At 38.9% G+C, this 21,461-nt stretch overlaps 2 protein-coding genes across 2 annotated transcripts; one reads left to right on the forward strand and one right to left on the reverse strand.

Annotated features, from left to right (window-relative positions):
• Positions 1-1,356: 1,356 nt before the first annotated feature.
• On the reverse strand, positions 1,357-11,059 carry TYW5 (tRNA-yW synthesizing protein 5; the record flags this gene model as incomplete). Its single annotated transcript, XM_083842536.1, has 8 exons — positions 1,357-1,716; positions 2,984-3,100; positions 3,622-3,709; positions 4,313-4,450; positions 4,949-4,993; positions 5,855-5,924; positions 8,661-8,815; positions 10,823-11,059. 8 exons carry the CDS (start codon positions 11,057-11,059, stop codon positions 1,460-1,462), a joined length of 1,107 nt encoding a protein of 368 aa, XP_083698662.1. The 3' UTR covers positions 1,357-1,459.
• MAIP1 (matrix AAA peptidase interacting protein 1) lies at positions 11,058-17,274 on the forward strand (the record flags this gene model as incomplete). Its single annotated transcript, XM_083842537.1, has 5 exons — positions 11,058-11,402; positions 12,700-12,771; positions 14,485-14,611; positions 15,166-15,316; positions 17,134-17,274. 5 exons carry the CDS (start codon positions 11,058-11,060, stop codon positions 17,210-17,212), a joined length of 774 nt encoding a protein of 257 aa, XP_083698663.1. The 3' UTR covers positions 17,213-17,274.
• Positions 17,275-21,461: the final 4,187 nt, after the last annotated feature.

Raw genomic sequence — 21,461 nt, forward strand, 5'->3', positions numbered from 1 at the left:
CTTAAGGTGCCCTCAACATTACAAACCTGACAAAACTAAGAGGCTTCTCCAGCCTAACAGAAATAGAGATTCTGTCTCAGCAGTATGCACAAGCAATCCTTCAGCCACAAAAGAAGTTTCGAGAGACCTGTTTGTGATCCTAGATTTAAATTCTGACCACAGAATGTGCAATGATGTCCATCAAAACCGCTTGGCTGGTTCAATTCATGCCTATTCATTACGATGGCTGGGTGCGTATTCACATGGCAGCACACTATTTTTTACTGTGTTACACTGCCAAGAAGAACAGGTTTAGAGGAAAAATATGCAGTGTTGCAAGCCCCTGCTCCTCAGGAAAATTTTTTTTTTCTTCTCCAGTGCTTTATTAACACTACATACCTCTGTAGTCTAAGAGCTACAGTTCTTAAGATAAAACAAACAAAAAAACTGCTGGAACTAGCAGACTGACCTAAATGTTAGGTAAATACTGCATTTCCCAAACAGCATGGTAACAGATTTCAAAGGGACAAGCAAAACCTTTTTTTGTGAAATACCCATCTTCATTTTACAAGGCTTCTGTAAGCACCACAGGCTGCAAAAAAGTAACCACCTACAAAAGATGCAATGCAACCTCCTTTCATATGTTAACATAATGCATCTCAGATACTGGTCCCAACAGACTCTACATCTACTTCAGTATTATGATCCTCATTTCAGATTCTCCTGCTGAAGGTTAATGGATTTCTGGGCATGTTATTTGCAAGTATTTTACAGCTGCAGAAACAGAACCACTGCCTGAGTGCACTGGGGCAGTGACTATGGTTGCAGCAAACAAGTTTTCCTGCACAATACCTTATTCAGCTAGCAGGGGGTATATTATCTCCTTTGTGTTCAAGCTGCTACAAAATTCCAAACTTAACTTTAAAGGATTAACTTTGGCTTCCCCTACCATGTCCACCCTCTGCTCCCTCTTGTGGTGAATAAGAGAGAGCGTGAAACTCCCCACACCTCCAGGCCATTACTCAAAAAGAAACCATGACCATTACCATCAGTGGTTCTCTTAGACCTCCACAGAAATCTGTCGCTTTACTAAACCTTTAGTGTGACCAAGAGCATTCAGGAAGATGTATCATTACTTCTAAGCATACACTCTGTCAGCTCCATCCAGATGCCAAAACTTTTCATTCAGAGAAGTTTAAGTAAATAACTTCAAAAAAGCAGATTTAAAAGTGCAGGCACTACAGATGTATGTCTCATTGCAGAAAAGAGATTGTCTCCCAGTCAAGCACATTGTGCACATCACATGAGGAAAAGAAAACCAAGAAAAAAAATCTACAAGGTAGATGTTTATATATAAACAAAGTTTATCAACACTGGTTTTTAGCCTTACAGGAAGTTTATTTATGTACACATGGTCAGTTTCTGTATTAATATATGGTTCTCTGCTTTCATAGGAGCTTGCGACTTACAATGTGTTATTTTAACCATAATCATTCCTATAGGCTTTTTCTTGGATCCGTGACACCATTCTTCGAGCATAGAAATCCCTATATTCCTCAGGTAGTTCTTCAAGTGTTTTCAAGGCCCTGTCCAAGATCTGTATAGCTCTAGAGGCTGCTGTGGGATCTTTATTTCCATAAGTGTCACTCTTATCATAGCACTCAGCAGGAAGGTGCTTCCAAAAGACATTCACTGCCACTCCAAATTCCTCAGAAATTACATTGTGGAACCACATAGCTGCAGAAAGAAAATGGCTACAATGAAGATTGCCATCTAAAACTTCCCTGTGACTCATGACAAGTGCCAGAATCACCGAAACTAAATCTAGTTGAGGAAAAGCCTCAACTACTGTGTTTTATTTATGGATACTCTTCCATAAATCTCCAAGTATATGACACTGTACCAAATTAACGAACATTTTCAAGACATTTTCATCCATCCACAGTTTCAGGCAAACAATTACTGAAGTAAAGAAATATTCAAACAAGTGGTAAATGTGTAGGACGAAAGTAAGGTATCTTCCTTCTTTACCTCACCCGTCTCTATTCTGCATTCAGATATCTGTTTTCACAGAATCAGCCCCTAATCTTGCACAGATTGTCCAAACATTAATGCAAACTACTGGTGTCAGCCAAATCACCCATGCAAGTTACTAATCTCTGGATAGTAAAGTCATGGGGCGGGGCTTTTCCTTTGAATCATAGGTATGGTTAAAGATACAAAGCCACTTATATTTTGCCTCACCTAGTATAGTTCCAGGATAAATTTAATGTTATATCTATCTTTCATCAATTTTAAGCTAAGAGACAGAATGTTGTGCTTATTGCAGCTTAATCTCTTGATGTCTAAGACATCAGAAAAGTTTATTCTGAGAAATGAACCAAGAAGTTTCTGTCAGATTAGCAAGTGGGGCTGCATCTATCATCTCCATAATAGCCACATCACTTCTTAAAGATCTCCTTTTTTCAGTGTTAAATATCCGAGAACACTAACAAAGCTAGCACAGTTCTCTAAACTTAAAAATCCCTATACTCGCCAGTAGTTTTTAGAGTACTGAGTGCATCTAAGTTTGGAACAGCACACCTATTGACAAAGATAAATGAGTACCTGTATTGCATAGAAGAGGTCTGTGAACAATAGATATACCTTTAACTGCAATAACAAGATTTATTCCAAAGGAAAGAAACACAAATGGCAAGCTCAGAATTAAGTAACCAGTTAAGTAACCTGGAAGGTACTAACAAGTCACATACCTCACAGTTTCTAAGTGAGGGAAGAACAGAAATGGCACTCAACTGAAATTCTGTCATTAGAAAACTCAGATCACAGAAGTAATTTATCTTTTGTTAGGCCAATTAGTACAGTTGGAAAAAAAATTTTGACAAAATCCTTAGATGCTCCTACTTATGACACAAAAATGCTTTAGCAATGCCATCCCTAGAAATGAGAAGTTGAAAATAAAGCTGTTTAAAAACACAACACAGTCAGGAACTATGTTACATACCTGGAATAAATAACACATCTCCTGCTTCTAGATAACACTCATAGCGCTTGGCTTTCACAAAAAGTGGGTATTTCTCAAAGTCTGGGTTATCAACATCCAGCACCTCCGATTTAGTACCTAGGAAAGTTTTCAAAAGTAATGAGTAGACAGTCCGACTCTTCCAAACAGTAACAAAACATTTACACACTGCTGGAAATGGTAGTTCTTGAATACAGTTTAATATTGGGTTATTGTTCTTTAACTCCTCTAAAAATCTGGCAAATCTGATGGCACTCCTCATTTACTGAAGAGGCATTCTCCTGTTGTCTGTGTTTCTCCTATAACCACACCCTTATTAACACTGAAAGACATTTCCTCTGACATTTAAAATGTCATTTTAAATCTGGATAGAGCACTGAACTCCACAGTTAGGTGGAGAAGACAGAACCAGGTAAAGCTTCCGTGCTCATTTTCAAGTTTCCTAGCTTGCCCCACTACAATTCTTAGCTTTGACTAAAGCAAACTCCATCAGAGTTAAGGGACAAAATCACCTTTTAAGTCAAGTTGTTGGTGATTTTCTTCCTATAGTGCAACACTTTTAAACCGGAAAGCCAACTATGATCACCGAAGTCCAAATGAAAGGTACGCGGCATACATACCTGATAAATATAAATATGGTACATCTTGAGGACTATATAAAACAACTCGTTTTCTCCCTGTTACTTGGATTAGTAAGTTATCCATTACCTGAAATGTGCATAGTAAAGAAGATGTCAGCCAAAAATTAAGAATGAATACATAGTCTGCAAATAATCTAAAACAGTGTCAATATAAAAAAGGGCATTAAAACCATCATATGTTAAGAATTAGCTTCCACATATAGTTAATCCAAAAAAAACCTCAAGAATGAGAGTTACTTTTTCTCTTAGCTGCGCATTCTTCACAAATACTCTATTTGGAAAAAAATACTTTCCGAAGCTTTACTTTTTTCCTTGTATAGGGATCAAGTTTTTATATCTTAAAACAAACTTACTATGCTTTAGATAACATAAACCAGCAAAATATATTTGGATTTTTTTTCAATATTAGAAGAATTTTTCCTCCTACTAACAATGCAAAAAACACCTATTTTTCTTATAAGTATTTATTCAGAATTGCACTGTATAATGTTAGAAGACGTTTGTTATTTGGAGCCTACCACACCAAAGTAACAGACTGCCCAAATCATCATACAATTACCAATGAGACATTTTTCATTAAACAGATCTTTGTCAACAGGAACTTGTAACTTAGTATCTCAATCCCTCAACATCATCTGCAAATTTTTATGCTAATCACATTATTACCTACATCATAATGGGTCCATAGTTGTAATCCTGCTGAGCTGATGCGGAATACACTAGAGAAGAACTGTTCCTTATCAAAATACTCTGGAATCTGAACATCGTCTGCCAAAACAGGAAACTGCTTTCTGATATCTGCAACATCCTAAATCAAAAAGGACATAGAAGGAGAATTATCTGTGCACACTAAAATAGGAGAGCACCTTAATATCATTTTCCATCGTAGGGAACACAGGGCTAGAACATCAGCATTAGCAAATAACTGAAAATAATAATGCTTTTCATTCTTTCAGTGCTGACTTGGTCACCAGTATTAATAAAAGTCAGAGAGCTGCTTTCAACCATCACTGCTAGAAATCACACCGAAGAAGTGACTATCGGAAATCCTTTTATATTAGCTTACAACAGCTAGAGAATAGAACATGAAGGCTGTACTCTGGTGATCAGCTAAACTCTCATAACAACAACTTTTTGGACACTTAGGTTTAAATATTCTGACCTAAATCCAGGCAGATTCCTAACCCAAGTGGTAATAAATAAATTTTATGCCTGTACTACACAGACAGTAGATGACAACAGACTTTAAAAAATATTCCTAAACTGCTACTTCACAATATTAGAACCGCAATCTCAAGTAACTCACCTTCCTAGCATCTTCACCCACTGATCGCAAGTAGTACTTTTCATTCTGTAGATAATACAGAAAGAGAATTGTTTTGGTTTTAATATGAATTACAAATACACTTAAAGATTTACATTTTTTCATTAATCTAATTTGAGGTTTTATTAAAATATGATACAAAGAGATGACATTCACAAACTCAGCTACTTTGTTATACTGCCTTCACTCTACTGCTCCCTGCTGTTCATCTCAAGAAATGGGAAACGTCTATTGAGTAGAAGTGGGAGACTTGTCAGCTGCGTAAGCACTGCTTTTAATGTATTCAAAGCAAATGCAAATTATAACTTAAATTCCTTGTAATGCTGATGCAGTAAAGCTCTTTCAGTTGGCTTCAAATCTTACAGCATCCTATTTAGCATACAAGGTGAAAAGCATGTTTGGTTTCAGAACGGTTTGCTTGCTAATTAGTTACCTAAAAAATCCACACTTCGAACATCACTGCATAAAGATTGCCTCAAGTTTGCTACTCAAAAGTTATGTTACAATAAATCTGTATTTGCAATTTTATAGCAGATGTAATCAAACTCTAAAATATCTTCATGACTTTTTAATTACAAAACACCTGAATTACACACTTATTTTAAAGCAAGCTTTGATTTCTTAATTTGTGCTGGAACTTTTTCTCATGTAAACAGCTTTTGATAACAAAAACAGGATCCTTGAAGTTAATCATACTGTAAACACGCAAAACTATTTCCGAGAAGTTATTTTCCCTCAAGTTTTTCCCTTGGCTCCAAGCCACACAAACCAGTTAAATCTAAGATCAAGTGCTTTAGTGCAGCAAGACTCAAAATTAGAATTCTTTTTTTTTTCCCCTCCATATACTGGCAAAACTAATAGAAGAAGCTATGACACTAAGGAAGTTACCTCAGAAAGAAAGTACTCCTTGTGTTTGACTTCAGCTGCTCTTTGTACAAATTCATTAAAAGGCAGAGTTCTGAAATACAGATATTCAAATTCATACCGTGAATCAATGCAACAACACATAGTCTAAATTGTGGGCTTAAAATGATAAGCTCTCCTACCATATCTATTCTAACAGAAGATGCAATATGCTTTTTAAAATTTTGTTTATTTAACATGATGACTAAGCGTTTGCAGTGAATGTTGAAGTTAGAACTAAAACAGAAATCCTGTGCTACAAATCTTTCTGCTTTAGTAAATGGCCGTACTATAAATCCAAACAGAATCATGTAATTGTTGAGCCTGGAAGTAATCTCTGGAAATATTTCAACATCAAATTAGGTTTTTCATTATCTCCAAGGATGGAGATGTGCCTAAAAACACTTAGACAATTTCTCTTACAGTATGTCATTTTTCTGCTCATTTGCGGTGCATTTCTGCAAATCTGTAGAAAATTTCAGCATCAAAAACACTACAGCTGGGCTAAAGGGGAGCTACTGTGTCCCAAACAGTTTTAGGTATATAAACAGAATCTAAACTTCAAGAGTTTTTTTTTTTTTTTAAAGGAAAAACTGAACTATCAGAAGTAGAGGAAAAAACTGTGGGTGATATACATGTTTACTTATGCATACGTATACATATGCATTTTCTTCTATGAATTTATTTATGAACAGATAAATATTGCCATTTGTAGGACTATGAAATTTATTCCTGTTTTCTGAACGTATCTGTACAGCTATATTTGCTACCTCAGCTGGGGAGAAGACAGGACTTTTATTATTTTTGATGATTTCTTTAGAGATTTCTTAGAATTTATTAAACATTACTTCTGAATATTTAAAAAAACACCAGGCATTAAAGCTTATCCCTCTGAAATCAGCATTACTGTTACATATTTATGTAAATAATAGCAATTTTTCATAAGGGCTACAGATTCTGTCCTTAGTTGATGGCTAGGTAGTAAACCAAACACACAAAGTAATACAATTGTTATGAATGTTGTGAATTCAATGTTATGTTCACTGAAGTTACTATCTCACGTTAAGTGCCACTGAATAACAACTACATTACATATAAATGTCAAGTCTCAGAGCAACCACCAGTTGCCTAGGATTAAGGAAAGACTTTCCTCAAGCAAAATTGCTCGTGATCCTCTACTTATACCTTCCACCAGAATACAACCTGCATCTCACAGTACTTAGACCAATTCTCTAAACACTTTAAGCCTGTTTACAGTAAACAAATACAAAAACCACTTAAGTCAACAAGAAAAAAATAACAAAATAAACCCCACTGACTTCAGTTGAACAATTATATCCTGCCCATTTACATTTTTTACTGAAGACAAGCGAGAGCACAGCTCCACAACAGATTAAAGTGATGCATGCTGGTACTGCCCTTGCTATTCACCCTAATCATTTTATCTCCTACCTGTTCTCCACTAGCAGTTATTTGAGCTAATAGTGAACCTACTCACCAAACTAAAACAACAGAAACACGTATTTCTGTACCACATCACAATACAACTGAACAAGTTCCAAAACCAACACAAAAACAAAACAGGAGCATACAGTTTACAACAGGACTGCAGTTGTATTTACTTGCATCACTTTAAAGTCATAGAACCCCATGCTAAGTCTTCAGTGTCGCTCTTCTTTTGGTTCTACTTCTTCTCCCTCTATATTAATATAGGGGACTTACTATGGAAAGGGTGAAAGCTTCCTGAATTTGTAATGAATTAGGTTAAAGTCATTAATTACTAACACCTGCTATAATGAAGCACCATCAAAGCACCTCCACATGGCTGTCTACAAAACTGCTAGAACTAGCACAGCTGATCAACTCACAGTAAGAGATACAACAAGAAACAAAACAGAGCAGGGGAAAGGAAATAGTTATTTGGTACAACCTCATTTCAAAGATTCCAAAGTTCATTGTGCAGTGAGCAGAATATAGCATGATTAAATGGTATTTTTCCCCTGAACAATGGGTAACACTCATAGGGACTTGTAGCTTGTTACATGTACAGCACATGCTTCCACCTTCCTAGAAGTTTAAGAAACTGAACACATCATCTTCCCTCTTCAGAAAAATAAAAAGCAACTAAAATAAAGGCATTTACCCTAGAAGAACAATACAACAAGTGAGATTACGTGAACTCTGAAGACAAGTTTTGTGAGCTATGCAAGAGGAACTTCAAGGGAGATCAAGGGTTTATGTGAGTTTTATCAACATTAAAGATCTGGTGAAAGAGATGTGGTATCCAGTAGCTTGAACATAATGGGAACTGCAAAGGCTAACTTTAAAAGTAGCTTAATTTAATTACTAACATCCCTCTGGAGTGGAATAGCATGTCTGCCACATGCCAGCGTCCAAAGAGGTTCAGATATATAGTGAATCAGAAACTGGCACTATTCAGTAACATTGAAAAGGCACCATACAATTAAAACAGACTAGTATATCATCTAATATCAATGCCAAGCTCAAATTTCCTACAGGAATGCTCTGTCAAAATCTCTTTACATAACATTTCTCCATGTCATCATTTTCAAGGTCCTGCTTGTCACCTTCTTTTACTCAGTATTTATTCATGGCATTGAGATATCTGTGGAACGAATGGAGGGGGAAATCAAGGACAGCACTTGGGTATGCTGTTGAAAGTTTTCACAAACGAGCTTCACATTCTCACCCTCGGCTTGAAACTATGCACTGTATTTCTGGAAGTTACAAGTATATGCCTTTAAATACAAAAGATTTTGGATTGAAGTACCTATAAACAAAGTTCTTACTGAGGAAATCCATCTGTGGTACTGCAGAAACATGAATCTTTACTTCTTTAGATCCTTCAGCTTGGCTCAGGTAATCTACTGTCCATTTGGTTGTGCAAGAGCCCAGTTCCATTCCTTTCAGCACTACTGGCTTTCTCTAAGGAAGAAAAAAACAGACAAACAAAAAAGGAAACAAAGGATGATTGCATCCAGTGGGAAAAAAAAAAAAAAACAGAAGTAATTTTAGAACTAAATATATGCAAACAACTCGATTGAATATCAGGATCTGCTACACAGTCACAACTATTCACAACTGAACAATGTGAATTAGAATGCTGAGTGTTGAAACAAGAGGCAGGAGGTCACAGAACTGCTTACCTATTTACTATATCCTCTTCCCTAGCAGGATAAGGAAGAACATGGAGAGGCAAAGACAATTTTAACATTTGTTGTATTCTAGGGCCATTGACGCATCTAGCTAGGCTAAGGAACAGTTGCAGTCATTCTAGCCTCAGCTAAGCAAAAAATAAGAGACCATAGATTTGTGGTATAGGCTGTGAGCTATACTGGTGATGTATGTCTTCAGAGAGCAGCTCTTTCCACCTGTGTTAAGCAGGATTGATCAAATGTACACACACACACAAAAGCAGCCTAATAGACTTTCAATTGGGATCTCAAATAAAGAACAAGGAAGCAATGGTGACAAAACAACAAAAAGCAATCTTTTTTTTTTCTTTTAACCATTGTTAAAGAAAATTAAGTCACCAATCACATGCCAGAGCTTTTCAGCAATTTGGAAGGAATTTGCCTCTAGAAATTCCTTGCTCCTAAGCTTACGTTCATTTTAATGGATCATGATGTAAGAAATTATCTTTAGTACCAGGCTTCTAACCCAAACTATTTCTGTTCACAGATTCACAGATTTCTCTAGGTTGGAAGAGACCTCAAGATCATCGAGTCCAACCTCCGACCTAACACTAAGTACTCCACTAAACCATATCCCTAAGCTCTACATCTAAACGTCTTTTAAAGACCTCCAGGGATGGTGACTCCACCACCTCCCTGGGCAGCCCGTTCCAATGCTTAATAACCCTTTCGGTAAAGAAGTACTTCCTAACATCCAACCTAAAACTCCCCTGTCGCAACTTTAGCCCATTCCCCCTCGTCCTGTCACTAGGCACGTGGGAGAATAGACCAACCCCCACCTCTCTACAGCCTCCTTTCAGGTAACTGTAGAGAGCGATAAGGTCGCCCCTGAGCCTCCTCTTCTCCAGGCTGAACAAGCCCAGCTCCCTCAGCCGCTCCTCGTAAGACTTGTTCTCCAGACCCCTCACAAGCTTGGTCGCCCTTCTCTGGACTCGCTCGAGCACGTCCATGTCCTTCCTGTAGCGAGGGGCCCAAAACTGAACACAGTACTCGAGGTGCGGCCTCACCAGAGCCGAGTACAGGGGCACAATCACTTCCCTCGACCTGCTGGCCACACTGCTTCTTATACAGGCCAGGATGCCGTTGGCCTTCTTGGCCACCTGAGCACACTGCTGGCTCATATTCAGCCGACTATCCACCAATACTCCCAGGTCCTTCTCGGCCAGGCAGTTTTCCAGCCACTCATCTCCCAGCCTGTAGCTCTGCTTGGGGTTGTTGCAGCCCAGGTGCAGGACCCGGCACTTGGCCTTGTTGAACTTCATGCAGTTGACCTCAGCCCATCGCTCCAGCCTATCCAGATCCTCCTGCAGAGCCTTCCTGCCCTCGAGTAGATCGACACACGCACTTAGCTTGGTGTCATCTGCAAACTTACTGAGGGTGCACTGGACGCCCTCATCCAGATCATCAATAAAGATATTAAAGAGGACTGGCCCTAGTACCGAGCCCTGGGGGACTCCACTAGTGACCGGACTAGTGTTCCTCTAGTGAAGGGAACATCCCATCTCCAACTAATTGCTTTGGAAAGCAGGTTTATTTCTCCGTAAGTTACTTGTGAAACGATACACCTCCCCGAGGCAGTCAGGCCTTAAGTGAAACACCTGCGGCCACACTCCGCTTGCAAGCAGCCCTCTACAGGGACTGAACCAAGACTTCCCCCAGCAACTGCGAAAGAGGAGGCCGCGTACAAAAAGCCGAACCCTGACCTGGGCTCCTCTCTGGGAGGGCTGCGGGGCCGTACCTGGGGGTAGACGTCCTGCAGGAAGCGCTCCCGGCCCACGCCGCCCAGGCTAGGCACCGCCACCGCCTCCTGCCCCCGCTGCGCCATGCTCGCTGCCGGTCCGGCGCCCGCCGGTCCCCCCGGCAAGGGGCGCCCGGAGCGCAGCGCGGCGGCGGAACGGGGGGAGCCGCCTGTGTTTCCCGTTGAGCGCACGGAACGGCCGCGCTGAGGGACGGGAGGGGGCACGGCCGCCGCCATGATGGCGCTGCGCGGGGTTGCCGGGCCCAGCCGCTGGCTGGGGCGGGCGCTCGCGGCTCCGGGGGCGGCCCGGGCCCCGCCGGTCGCCTCCGCCGTCTCGGCCCTGGTCCCGGCCTGGAACTGGGTCCGCCGCCCGGCGGGGCCCCGGCCGCTCGGGTCCGCCGCCCGCTTCGCCAGCACACAGGGGCGTGGGCCAGAGGCCGAGGGGCCGCGGCGGCGGGTGGTGGTGGTGCGGATCACCAGCCCGCTGGCCTGGCTGCGCACCCGCTGTTACTACCTGCTCATCCGCCTCTACTTCGACCCCGAGTTCAGCGTCGAGGAGTTCACGCGGGGCGCCAAGCAGGTGAGGGGGCGGGCGGGCTGCCGGGAGCCCCTCATCTTGTGTGGGGGGCGCCCGTCATTAGAAGAGCCCCAAAAAACGGTGGCAGCCGCCCAGTGAGGAGAGTCTGAGGAGAGCCCCGCAACGAGCTCTGCCTTTCGGCCTGCGTCGGTGCGCGCCGGCCTCGTCCCGAGGCCCGCTGGCTGCCGGCGGTGCCCTGATGCCTTGCAGCTCACCTGTCAGGTATAGGCGGCTTTCTGCCTGTGTCCTGAAGTGCCTCACGGCTGGGGGAAGCCAGAGTGGCCAGAAGCGTGGGTTGTCTCCCCCATCTGAGGGAGAGTTTGCAAGGTTTTGTTTTATTTCTCTAGATCCCAAAGTCATATATTCTACTATCCCATGAAGTAGTATAAAGAAAAGCATTTCTTAATATTTTAGGGATTTTAGGATGATATATATGTTATTGTAGCTGTTTTTCTTGTAAAATTATGAAGGTTAGGCGGTTGTAGAATTGTTTCATATATCTGCTTTTCCAAGATTATGAACCTGACAACCCGTGTCAACAAAATGCGTCAGTTCTCAAAGCTGGTCATGGAAAACTAGTACTGCTAGCAGTGAAATGTAAGTTATTGTGTTTGATTAAAAAAGAAACAGAAAAACAGATGATGAGGACAATGTTAATATGTTTGAGACCTTTAAAAAAAAAACACATAAGTTGCAGTGTGTGGAGACCTACCTGTTTTACTTTGCCCTGTTCTTGTTTATTTTTACTTTAAGGCCTTAAACATGCTGTCAGCATTTAACAAGCACAATATTTGCACGCACAGAGGTGTTGTATGTAATTATACCTACAGAATTAAGGAAAAAGGGATGTTGTGTTCCTCCCAGGTTTAGGGACTAGACTAGATTTATAAATTATTTTTTTTTAGATCTGAGCTTCTGTTTTGACTGACACTGGGCTAAGAAAAGGTGCAGGTTAGGGAGGAGAATACTTACAGGGAAAGACACAGTTTGAATTACCAGAAGAAAGAAAGAATAAAAACAATTCATAGGTTACTGCAATTTTTTTATTAAGACATTAATTTGCCTGCAGAAAGTTTCATGCTCTAAATAAGGTGGAAAAGAAACCTTATGTTTTTATCAGCTAATAGAATAACATTTTTTTTTTAAAGCTGGAGGGGTCCCATATCAATGTTGATATACTCTGCAAGCAGTGTAGACTTAAATCATGGAATATTTAGGTAGCCTGTCCTATAATGATGGATTTGTCTGAAAAAATAAGCTAATCTAAAATTCATGTATTATTTCTCTCTTTTTTTGGTAGGCCTTTTCTGTTGTTTCACAGCTGCTGTCTCAGCGTAAACTTGATCTGCTAGATGGACTTGTGTCAGCAGAGGTAAGTGCTTCCCATCTCTAGTTCTGCCAATTGATATTTTCCATTATGAAGCAATATGTATTCAGCCTGTCAGTATCTACAAGCACTGCCAGTTTGGTTTAAATGGGGAAAAACAGCATAACATTGAATAGGGTGATTGTCTTGCAGCTTTTTGTTTAATTTCAAGGCATGAAAATTAATTTAGAGTTACTGTATAGGAAAATAATAATAATAATGTCCTTGCCACTAAGCATAGGGACCAATTGCCAAAAAGATTGCTGGTGTACCAGAAGGGATTTGAAAGTTGGTGGATTTGCATACCCCTGTTGGTGTAAGCAGATAGCTGAAACTTTCAGTGTGTGCACCAGAATTCAGATGAAGGAACTGATTTGTGTTCTTCATTGCTGCCCCAATACATTCCCACCACAGGCATATCATATAGCCAGTTCTTGGTCTCAACTGGGAGGCCTCAGTCTTTTGTCATGGTCGCAGGAACATGACTGACCTGGCTAGTTAAATAACAGTGTTGTCTGTGTTCTATATCTTTGTGAATTTTTAATTGCTGAAGTTCTCTTGGCCTTCCCAGAGGACAGAGGTAGCAGATGCATCAGATTCAAGTGGAGAATATGCCTCAGGTCTGTGTCTGCCCTGTTAATGGATGTTAATGGATGTCAGCTTGGCCTGTCCTATTGGTACTCATGCCTTTGCAACAAAAATGTTGTCACTGTTCTAGCACATCCCCACTGGACAATCTAACCTCTTCTTTAAGCAGAGATAGGAATAAAATGTGAGTAATAATAATAAAATAGTTGCTTTGAAAGAGTATCTCCTCTTCCTCTGCTCGCCTTAAATTCTTCAGGTGATTAGGGATAATATTGCTCCAGAGACTCATAATGTGTGTAGTGGCTGAAGCTCTGATACTACACTACTTAATTGCTTTGTCCAGTGGAATTTATACCTACCATGCGCTAGAAGCCAGTGTCTTCTAGTGAAGATGCCTCTTGCTTCCACATGACCTCTGGATTTGCCTATTTTTCCAAAGGGGCAATTCAAGTTAGGATTAAAAACTGAATACAGGTTAAAAACGTGCTGCATGGCTTCATCCTTCTTGGTGATGCTTCTGTTCAAGTAGTGCACCACACCCTTTCTATTTAACACAGTTGTGTAGATTTTAGGATGCTCAAATACTATGGCTGTGAATGTGATGTGCAACTTAAGTCCTAGAGGAATGGTTTTCCAGTCTTTTCTGATTGGCAAATGTCTAAACATTTTCCAGTGGGAATGTGGATCCTGAAATGGCAAAGATAAACTTAGTGGTAATGGAACAGATTTACAAAGAAATTTGTGAGAACTGAGAAATGATTGAATCAAAAGCTAAAGAATATCCCATATAGAGAAGTCAGCAGTGCGAAGGCAGAGTGTAAGTATGATTGTGGAAGTAAACTTAACTGCTATTTTCTGGGTTTACATGCATTGCTTTGAAACTTCTGTTTTGACAATATCTTTTCTAATCATTTTTTGAAATACTCTCATTGGTTTGAGTATTAAATGAATCTTGTTTAATATTGTTAATTAGGGCTTGGGAGAGCCTGGTGCTTTTTCACTTCCCATCTTGTATGTTATACGATGTTATACAAATGCTATAGCAATAGGTTTCATTTTATTAACTGTAGTAGATAAGGTTGCTAGTCCAATTTCCTAGTGGAAAAATTAAGTGAGATTTTCTGAATTTAGGTACTTCAGGTGCTGAAGGAAAAGATTTCCTTACTCTCTGACAACCACAGGGATGCTTTAGCAGCTGACATTGATGCAATCATGTACACGACAGAAGGAGATATTCGCATTTACTACGATGATGATGGTATGTTTAGAATTCTAAAACGTCTCAGCAATGGGCAGTCTTTTTCCTGGTTTTGCTCACAGCAGGCATTCTCTTTATAGCTGTGTTTTTGAATTCTTCTCATTCCTTGTTCTTCTGTTTATAGTTCATCTGTATATATAGTTTTCTGATTTCCTTTTAAACCAGAACCTGAGATGTTAGTAAGTTACTATTTGTTACTGAGGTACTGTTTTGACTTCTGTAGGTTTTGCTTGTTCCTCTTAGCTAATTTCAAGTTTAGTTTTCAGTTCTTAATCTGAAACCACTCAGACAAATTATTCTACTATATACAGAAAGCTGGTTGCTTCAGCAGTGAAAATATATCTTCCAGGAATAATAATGGGGTCTAGATAAATAAATTTTTCTCTCTTCATATCTATTCTGCTTTATAAATGGCTTTATTGTTCATTATTTTGTTATACATTCTTTCTGGCTGAAGTCAGTTACCCTTCCTCAGCCTCGGTAGAATATATGTTACACAGCAAATATTTCTATTTGGCCAAAATGACATCTACGTTATGCTTTATTTCCAACAGGCAGAAAGTTTGTTAGTATCCTGATGCGTTTCTGGTATCTGAATGGAGCTAACCTACCTGATGAAGTACCAGGTGAAACCAAAGTTTTCCAAATTGTGTTTGGAGATGAAAGCACAAAAGAAAAAAGGCATCTTTTAACAGCAAACTATGAGTAAGTCTCCTTGCCCCTTGTATGTACATGGGCTAGTTTTATGGAAACTAGTTTGGCAACTGAAAACATTCACACTGTGCCACTGCAGAACTTGGTATGTTTTAGTTTACCTTGTTTCTAAATGAAGCTAGTTCTTATCCAGCTTTCCAGTCCCTATTGTAGGGCCAAACTTTTAAAATACCCTTTAAAGTCATTATGTTATTGTCTTGCGTCTGAGTTGAGATTAACGGGAACTCTGTCAGGAGGAGCAATATTTGTAGCACTGTGTGAGTCTTCTGATCATTTCCTGTGCTGCTTCTGCAGCTTTCAGGAAAAAGGCCAATGTCAGTCCTTGGTTCCCACTTCTTGTAGCACAAGTAACAGCAGTGCAGTCAAGTGAAGCAGTCAAGTGCAGTGCTGTTGACTTATTTCCTATACAGAAGTCAACAGTTAGCTGAAGTGAGTAGCCTGTGAAAGAGGAAATTATTTAGCCATATGCTTTCTGCAGAAAGAGCAAAGCAAGCATCACTTGGTGTTCAGATAATTCATGCCACTCTGATCTAAGCCCTTAAAGCTCATGTTAGTCATGTGGATGTATTGTCATAAGAATTATTATAAATAATGCCTCTGCTAGTGTACTCATGGCAAATCGATGTGGAAATATCTGCACAGTTTGTGAAATGTACTGAAAATAATTCTCAGAAGTTTGAAAAAGTGAGGAGTTCTGTGTGAGAAATGCAGTATAATCAGTTACCTCTACACTCATATTTGAAATGGAGAGGCTGTGGGGGTCTAGATGATGAGAAGCTCAAAAAGAAAGGAAATGCTCTGAGGATACCAGCAATTTTTGCATGAATGCATTTTCCTGGATCCATCCATTACCCAATTCCATCATCTTCTGTACAATTGGAGGCTTCTGAGGCTACCATTTATCTCAAGAGCCTGACTTTAAGGCCTAATGTATCTGTTCCTAATCCCCAGCAGAGCAGTCGTTGCAAGTAGATAATCCTTCTATCTAATATGCTGACCTAAACTCAAACTAGCAAAGATACCTCAAGCTTTGGAAGCCTAGTAATAAGTATTAGGATGTCTGGAGAAGACAGTTTTGAGGAGTGGATTGGCATATCATAGTAAAACAATGATGTTAGAGCACTCTTGTTCACAACATGCATGTTAATTGGGATTGTGAATATTCAGCTTGAGGCTCAGACTTACCGTTAGATGACAAGCAGTCAAAATTGACATGCTTGGGGAAGAAGGCATTAATGACTACAAAAAGAAGATATAAGATTCTTTGAAAATAGGGGTTGAATGTCTTCATTTTCCTGTCAACTGTGGAATTTACTCTTAGGTTCAGTACTATTGCTAGCTGGATCTTTGTGTTTCTGAAAATGTATTACTTTATTAGTATTTAAAGTATAATTCAGTGAAAATGATTTTTTTTAAGGTAGAATGCATAGCACACTATTTTGCTTTATAATGCAGTTTCCATCGTACTAAATCGAAACCCTTTATTTAGAGATGAGCTGCCACAAAGCTATAATCTTGGTTACTGGTATGAAAGCTGAGTGCTGTTTTGATATCAGGGTCTTTACTGTTGCTGCTTGATCCTGTCTGTGGGACCTGAACGAAAACACTGAAGTCAGTGCACTTTGTTTCTTGCTAAAGAATTAATTTTGATCTTCCATTTTGGGGCATAAGCATCAAAGCCTAAAGAGCTTCCACAGAAATAACAAAGAAGTAAAATATTTCTTCATGGTTTCTTGTTGCTGTTACTATCTCTTCAGGGATTAAGTAGATTTTAATAACTCTTCACTTAACTGTGTTGCCTTTTCCAGGTTCCAAAGGGAATTTACAGAAGGAGCAAAACCGGACTGGACAATTACACGGATTGAGCATCCAAGGCTATTAGAATAAATACCTTCTACAGTGTCTTTACATTATGACCATTATTAATTATAAATATTCTGATTTAACAAGTATCAGACATTTTTGGTGTCTTTTTTGCTCTCCCCCCAAAAGAGAAAAAGAAATTATATATTTAATTTCCCAAAATTTTCTGAAATTTAAGCTATGCTGAAGAATTACAATAAAGCCTTTTGCCTGGAACGGGCTGGTACAGGTTTAGTTGGTACTATTGCTCATTCAAGGCACACTTTCCTCATAGATGGCGCACTTTCACATGGGCCAGTATCATGGGTATGCTGACTTATGTTCTGAGAAGAAATGGTACTACTTGAAGATAAACAGCACTTTCATGGCTAATGGCCCTTCTGAGTTATTTTCATGTATTTTTTTTCCCTAGGGACTGTACAGTATGTAACTGAATAATATGCAAGATGAGATAGAGGTAGATGGACTTCTTAGATTGTCTAGCTTCAACAGTTCATTTTGAGGTAATTTTACTATTGAATGTATTTTAGATTAAGAAGCTTAGAGCCGTTATTAATGTTTGGTGTAAGACTGGAATAAGAAAAAAATTTTAACAATGCACTGGGAAAATAGATCAGAGTTTTTTGATAATAAAAGCAACATTCCTTTCAATTCAGTAACATGCAGACAATTCCAAGTTCAGAGGTTTATGATAGAATAATCAGTCTAAAACCTGAATTCAAGAGGACCTGTCGGTGTAGCTAAATTAAATCCTCTGTTGTAGGTGCTTGTAGAAGAGAGGAGCAAATTGTTACAATTGGATGTTGCAAATTACCAATTTCCAAGTTCTCACGTTATCTGTTTGTGGAATGCAATTCCTGGTCTTTATAGCTTGAGATTTTTAAATGCAGTTCAACAGGAGTTCATAACAGTTTTCATATTCCTCATTTCAGCTTTAATGATAAAGCTAACTTTCTCCCCAGGCATGTTTTAGAGATTTGTTGAGTGATTTAAAAATGTAAGGTATAATTAGTGTGATTGACAGTAAACAAAGTTTCAGAGTTCAGATCCATTGATAGAATATCGTAATGGCGAGAACGTTTAAAGCTTGTCAGTAAGTTTTCATGTCAAATACTGACAAGATAGTAACAGTATTTTGCTCTTAGCAGCAGCAACCTAACTTTATAATGGAGAATTTTAATTAGCATCTGGACAAAGTTCAGTGTTGACAGCCTTGTCTTCAGGGGAGAAACACAATCCTGTGTTAAAATTACATGTAATTGTTTTGTATGTGGTCAGTCTGGAAGTTTGAAGCAAACTGAAAATTGTTTATTCTGTGGCAATTTGCTAGCGTGATGCTAAGTGGTAACATGTCCAGTTTGGCCAGCCAGTGGTGTGGTGCGAGGAGATGCAATCTTCAGCTCTTGTTTAACATAGTCACAGGAGAAATAAGCAGAACAGTAGTGAAGGGCGCAGGTGCACTTCTAAAAAGTCTTTTTTATGGAGCAAGAGAAGACAAAACTGTTTTTAGGGAAATAATCTGTATTCAGGAGTGCTTTTCACATTAAAGAGTTTATCTAGAAGTTCTGGTATATCTCTTTGAATTGGATTATTTTATTTATATCTTTTGCTCGATTAGATGTATCAGAATGGCAGACTGTCCTGAGTGAGGAGGGATTGCCTTTTTATTACTGAGTGCTCCATTTTTGATAGAAAAGGCAGAGCAGCCCCTTCCATATGATTTAACAGTGAAAAAAATGTAATCTTTAACACTTTGATTTTCTTCCACTGTAAAACGGTGACTTGGTGTAAACATGTCCAAAGCTGATAACAGAGTTTTGTTGAGGAATAAGATGTCATTGGAAATCTGCATGCTCTGTGCTTTTGAAGTTGAGTTTGTCTTGTGTTTTTGGGGGACTTTTTGGGTTGTTTTTCCTTTAATCTCCATTAACAAAATTGTCCTGGAGACTATAAATCTCAGACCTGTAGTAGCTTTGCATGAGCTACAGGTGGCTGTGTCAATAGCTCCTAAGAAAATGGAAGCTGTAACCAACTGACATGCTAATTTTAGAGAATAATTTGTTCCCTTTTCAGGAGAACCTGTTTCTAAACCCCCCAAAGAGTCTCGAAATAATGAAATTTTACAGGAGGAATCAAACAGTTTAGTCTTCTAGATTCATTATATCATTACCTTGCATTTCCCTTAACTCAAAAAAGGCATTTCAGATTTTCTACGCCCTTAAAACTTGTCTCATGCAGTTTTTAGATGACAGTGGCACAAGGTGTTTGCTGTCATTGTACTGTTGGGAAATATTACTGTACGGTGATACTGGTTTTTCAGATTTTCTCCTTGTTTTGGCATAACACAAAATGGCTACCTTGCTGTTTGCTGTCAAGAACAGATTTTCCTGTGGGCATGAGATGAAATGAATATGTTTTAAGGGATCGAGACTATGGGGAATATATTTTCTCTCACGTCTCAACTAAGTATTTTTACAGGAGAAATCAAAATTTTATGGGATGACTTCGTAATGCAAGTCATGTTGTCGTTAGCCTGTGTTCCATTGCTGTCATTCCTAAAGTAAATACTTATTTTTCATAATAAAAGTAAAGCTTCATTGTGAATGAATTAGGCAACCTTAGAACAAAATGAAAAAGCTTACCTCCTAGCTTAGTATTCTACTAAAAAATATAGACACTTTTCTAGTCTCTTAATATTTATTATTGCCTGAATTATGATGGATAGCATAAGAATTAAAAGACCAGAATGCTTGTTCTGCACACAACAGTATCGATGAATATTATAACCATTACCAAGCTTTTGCTTTTTTTTTTCTAACCAGAATTGAGATAAAGACATGTGTGATATTATGACAGGTAGAATGCCAGTTGTCTTTGGGCTTGAGCTTTTTAATTCGTTTAGTTGTCTAAGGGATTTTTTTTCCATTTTTTGTTAACTATAGCTGGCTTTGAAATACACTTTAACATTCACTGTAGTCATTTGTATATATGTAGACCTCCAATACTGCAATAATCCTAGATGTCTACATTTTTTTCCCTTGTGTGAAAATCTTCAAGAGCAAGTTAATTGCAAGTCTTGTTCTTAAACCAGTATTATTTAGTGGACGGTGTTAGCTTGCGGAAATACTTCTCTTTGATGTTTAAGGCAAAATGAGAACTTCTGGTTTTTATGTTGTCAGCCAAAACTAGGTACTCCAACCTCTTATTGTCTAAAGTAAGAAATGAATTTTAGTGAATACATTTCTCTATGCCATAAAGATCATCCCAAGTTCTTCTGGCAAAAAGGAGTAAAGGATTGCCTGCTTCATCTTCATCTTCATCCAAGACTTTACAGGTGGAGTTGAAGGAGAATATGGTCCTTTTAATTCAGGGATTTCCAGTGATGTCATTCCAAATACCTTACCCAAAATTCATGCTATTAATTTCTGTTAGAGTTTTTAAAAAGAGCTAAAGTAAGTGTTTAGTTCATGATTTAGAAGTAAGTAGTAGACATTCTAAGTACACATACCATACTGTGTGGGATTTTGCTATGCTTCCTGCCAAAAATAAGGGAAAAAATAATAAAAATAATAAAATAAATCCATGGTTAGGTCCTGACTTAATTAAAAAAAAAAAATTTACTGCCCCCCAGAATGCTGAACTGTGGTCAACAGCATGGGGTTCTATGTCACAGTATGCCTACTGCCTCCAAGTTCTCTCGCTGTTTTGTCTTGCACACTGATTTCTAAGGCGAGGTCTAAGGATTTGGTTGTGCTTTATTTGCCTTCCATCTCTTTGCCTGACTTCCATTTCTGCTGCTGTAAATTAGGGATGACAAGTACAAATGCCTGCAAACTTCTTCATTCAGGCCCTTGTATTTCTTGAAAACAATATTAACTAAATTTGTTAGTGATTTTTAGGGTAAATCTTTACATCTATTAGCAAGGCTGACACCAGTGATTTACTTGATGCAGAGCACATTTGATGCAGTGTTTGAACTGGGGTTGGAGATGTGAAATACCACAGTCACATTTCTTTAGGTTCATGTGGAGTTGGGGAAGGCTTCATTCATTCATCAGAAACTGATTGTGTTTACTAGTTACTGACATTGCTCAACTATAAACAGCTGCTTGGTAGCAGCACATTTCAATTCATGTGTCTAAATTTTGACAAGCACTAATTAACTCTGGCCAACAAAAATCCCATTAATTTGCACACCCTGCTCACTAGTAGATGGCCTTGGTCACACAGCTGTTACGTCTGAGAAGTAGCTAACATTAGTGACTGTAAGAGG

This window comes from Anser anser (assembly GCF_964211835.1).
Source record: "Anser anser genome assembly, chromosome: 6".
NCBI classification, from domain to species: domain Eukaryota; kingdom Metazoa; phylum Chordata; class Aves; order Anseriformes; family Anatidae; genus Anser; species Anser anser.